At 33.8% G+C, this 4098-nt stretch overlaps 2 protein-coding genes across 2 annotated transcripts; one reads left to right on the top strand and one right to left on the bottom strand.

The window, feature by feature from the left end:
* Positions 1-224: 224 nt before the first annotated feature.
* Positions 225-1034, top strand: Chro.50418 (hypothetical protein). Its single annotated transcript, XM_660346.1, has 1 exon — positions 225-1034. One exon carries the CDS (start codon positions 225-227, stop codon positions 1032-1034), a length of 810 nt encoding a protein of 269 aa, XP_665438.1.
* A 237-nt stretch (positions 1035-1271) lies between these two features.
* Positions 1272-3869, bottom strand: Chro.50419 (hypothetical protein). The annotated part of the gene is made up of 1 exon (XM_660345.1): positions 1272-3869. One exon carries the CDS (start codon positions 3867-3869, stop codon positions 1272-1274), a length of 2598 nt encoding a protein of 865 aa, XP_665437.1.
* Positions 3870-4098: the final 229 nt, after the last annotated feature.

The raw sequence follows: 4098 nt of genomic DNA, 5'->3' as shown, positions 1-4098 counted from the left end.
ATGCTAATATACAATCTCCTAGTGGATGTGTTGTTAAATCACTTGAGTTCCATAAAGGACAACATATTGAAAATGGAAATAATGTATCATTGTTATCAGTTAGTGGCTGGGACAAGAAGATTAAGTTGTTTAATGTTGATGGAATTGAAAATAAATTAATTTCTTCTTTATTTTTTGATGATTTTCCAATATACGAGTCAAGGTTCACAAGTTCCACTGAGGAAATGATGTTTTTAGGTCCGCGTGCAAGAATTGGAGTATTTGATTTATTAGAAGGAAAGATCAACTTTTTACCTGGAATTGCAGGAAGAAAAGATAAAAGATATTGGAATCTGACCATTCAAAAAAGCGAAGGACTTGATAAATCTTATATTGGATTATCTACATCTAATGGTACAATTTTAGTCTTGGATGAACAAACTAAACAACTTGTTCGTTCTTTTAAAATGAATGATAGTGTTACTGGCTTAGCTTTTCATCCATTAGAAAATGACAAGATTATATCGACTAGTAACACTGGTGAAATTTATATTTGGGATATTAATACTGGAAGATGCAGAGAAAGAATCGTAGATTATGGTTCTTTATGTATAACTAGTATTGTTTCATCTTATAAAAGCAAGGTTCAAAGAAGAGCTATTTCTTCTTCCTATATTATGACAGGATCTACAACTGGATTCGTGAATATTTATTCATTGGATGATAATATTCAAAAAACTCAAGATAAATCTGAGAATCCAAATATTAATTCTATATTTAAGACTCCGAAGTTCACTATTGATAACATATGTACTAGCATTACTAGTATGGCAATACATCCCAGAAATGAAATTGCTGCAATCTCATCAAAATGGACAAAGGATTCTTTAAAGTTAATTAACTTATACACCGGACATGTATACAGTAATTGGCCTACAGCAAGAACTCCTTTAAAATACGTAACTTCAATGGATTTTTCAGAATATGGTGGGTATTTAGCAACTGGTAACGATAAAGGTGATGTATTACTATATAGAATTAATGACTATATTTAAACTCCATATAGTAATTAATGAAAATAAAAATATTTCAATACCACTTTTTTCTACTTATAAAATCAAGTAAATAATATTAAGCATATTCTTGAAGTTTGCAATAGTTATTATACCTTAGTCACTCTAGATTTATAATAAACTTAACTATAATATATCAAAGCTACTATTTATTTGTTTTTTTTTGTTGAATACTAAATCATTCAAGTATTAATTCTTTCAGTATTAAAAGTGAATTTACTACTTTTCGCCCTGAATCGACTTATCTAAAGCCACTGTATCTAGCATTATACTGCCATTACCAGTATTTTCATTGGTAGAAGATAAAACTTGCGCAACTTTTTGAGTTGCTGGAGCACACGTAAATTCCATAGAAGTCTTGCATGCAACATCTTCTGTATCATTAGCATTTGTATTTTCAATATTATTATTACAAACACCAGCCACAGAAAGTTTATTTGTTGTCTCCATATGAGTTTTATTGGATGTAGGTGTAGCAGTTGGAGTGCTAGGCGCTGTAGGAGCAGTTGAAGCTGTGGTTAATGGTGAAGGCAAAATTACTGGGTTTCCACCATTTGTAATATTTGCCTCTATATTTCCCGCCGAATGTGTAGCTACTCCAATGGCAGAGCTAACATTTGAAGGAATTGCAACAGAAGGAATAGGATTATGAGTTGAGGCAGTAGAAGATGATAACGCTGCTGCATAAAGCAAAGATGCATTTCTCAATGCATTTTGTTGAAAAGCATCCATCATCATAGCATGAGGATTTCCATGCATTAGTGAAGCCATTGTAGCTGGATGTGCAGAATGCTGGCCATTTATTGCCATGTGCGGGAACAATATTTGAGCGGGCCCTGCATGTGGATGAGCATGCATTTGACCTGTAACTTGAAAGTTATTGAGTGCAGACATTGAAGGGTCGATTAGGTTAATATGATTTCTGTTGGGTGCAAAGATATTAAGGAAATGGTGGTTGTTTGGGTGGACTTGGATGTTATTTGTGGAGAATTCAGGAGCAATGGGATTGTTGATAATGGATGAAACAGCCCCTGTGTTTGTGTGTGATATGGGGAAGTTGCTACACTGATTCTTTAAATTATTACATCCGTTGCTGTTTCCAAGTACTGCAGACTTCCTGAATCTTTGATTGCATATTCCTGCGTGTTCTGAGCCACTTTCAATTACAGTGGGGGCTTCTGGGTTAGATTTTTCAAACTGTCCACTGTAAAGGTTAAATGTAAGGACTCCAGGCTTCTTTCTCTTATGAGCACCTCTTGCGACAACATTTTGCCTGCAACCAATAGCGGCTGCTAAAGTTATCTCAATGGTATATTCTGAGAGATCAGGGATGAAGAAGAAGTAGTATTTTCTGGTTTCACATTCATAGTAGGAGACTGCCCATGCGGGCTTTGTTCTGTCAAAGTGGATTCCTGTCATTGGACTTTTTGGTACACTAGAGAGGGATCTGGTTACATCTCTAAGCCAGTTGAGTTGCCAATCTGGAAGCATTCTGGGTGAGAAACATGTGACATTTGCTGAATTATAGTCCCTTTGGATAAATGGATTGTACTCGTCTTGTCCACTTTGGCTTATAGATTTGTTGGATTCATCATGTTTGTTAGTAGAAGATGAGCTATTATTATTGATACTTGTTGCATTACTATTGTTGGATGTTTCACCATTAGAATTTCCATTGTTTTCTTTGGCAGATTTTAGAATGATGTCATCCTTGTCTGTTGGTACTGTCCAAGAAAGCGATCCAATCAAGCTGGAGTGAATTCTCATAATTTTATCAAAAGAGGTTTTTCTATCATTAGACAGAAAAAGTTCGTCTTCATGAGAATTGGTTGAAATGGAATTTCCTCCTCCGATTGAGGAATTGAAGCTATTTGAGCTTGATTTATTTTCCTCTGATTTCAAGTTTAAATATTGTGGAGAGCTTTGTAAACTTTCTATACGATTCTCTCCTAAAGTTTCTACGTTTTCTGAATTATCATCCTCTTCTCCTACATTATCTGCTTCATCCTCTGGTGAATTTTCAAAGGACCTGGTTTCTACTACTTCATTTATGGACTTCTTTTTTGCACTGCATTCATCCATATTTGAGTTAGTTTCTGTTGCTACTGTCTCAACAGCACTGTTTACTGAGTCTATTGAGCATTCTTTTCGTCTTTTTTTCATTGATGTGTCATAAACATTTCCATTTTCAGCACTTACTGCGATTTCTATTTTGTCTGTCGATATAATATTTTCTTGTTTAGTTCTTTCAGGAGTTGACAAAATTACTTGTACCAAGTTATCATTACCATTATTTTTGACTAACTTTTCCGAATCGTTAGATTTTGGAGAAACTATAGAGTTTGTTGCTAAATTCTTTATATTCTCCGAATTATCTTTGAATACTATTTGTGGAGTTGATGTATTTTCTGTAACAGGGATTCCATTTTTAGCTCCTGGAACATAAGGAGCGTAACTAGAACCGTATGGATACATTGGGGGCATAAATCCATGGTTTCCTTGGAATAAGTTTGTAAAGTAAAGCTGTAATAATGCTGGATCATTATATAAAGCAGTATTCATCATTCCGTTGTTGAATGATTGATTTATTCCCTGTTGGAACATAAAAGGAGATGCCATTTGTTGACTTGTCATATGAGATGCGGCTAAAGATGCGATCTGTGCAATATTTGGAGTAGGAACCGATGATGAAGATGGTGTGGGAGTGCTAGAAGGTGTGGATGAAGGAGTTAGAGTTGTTGATGGAGGAGAAAACGATTGATTCCTTTCATTCAGAGAATTTGGGTGGGAAATTAATATTTTTTGCTGATTATACATTAATTATAAATTAACTTTGGTATATATAAGCTTAAAGTTATTCTTAGTATAACATGTATATATGTTATAAGTTCTGTGTAAATATTTGGTTTAATTTTTAGAGATTAGCCTTAATTTGAAGATAATATAGTAATATAAATAGGTTTTACTATATTAATGTCTAATATAATTAATTAATTTTCTCTGTTATTTTGATCAATGTCGTCAACACAACAATGTAATTAAAGCC

The sequence above is a fragment of the Cryptosporidium hominis genome (genome assembly GCF_000006425.1).
Source record: "Cryptosporidium hominis TU502 chromosome 5 CHRO015151, whole genome shotgun sequence".
Taxonomy (NCBI): Eukaryota; Apicomplexa; class Conoidasida; order Eucoccidiorida; family Cryptosporidiidae; genus Cryptosporidium; species Cryptosporidium hominis.
This window is presented reverse-complemented; position numbering and strand designations above follow the sequence as displayed.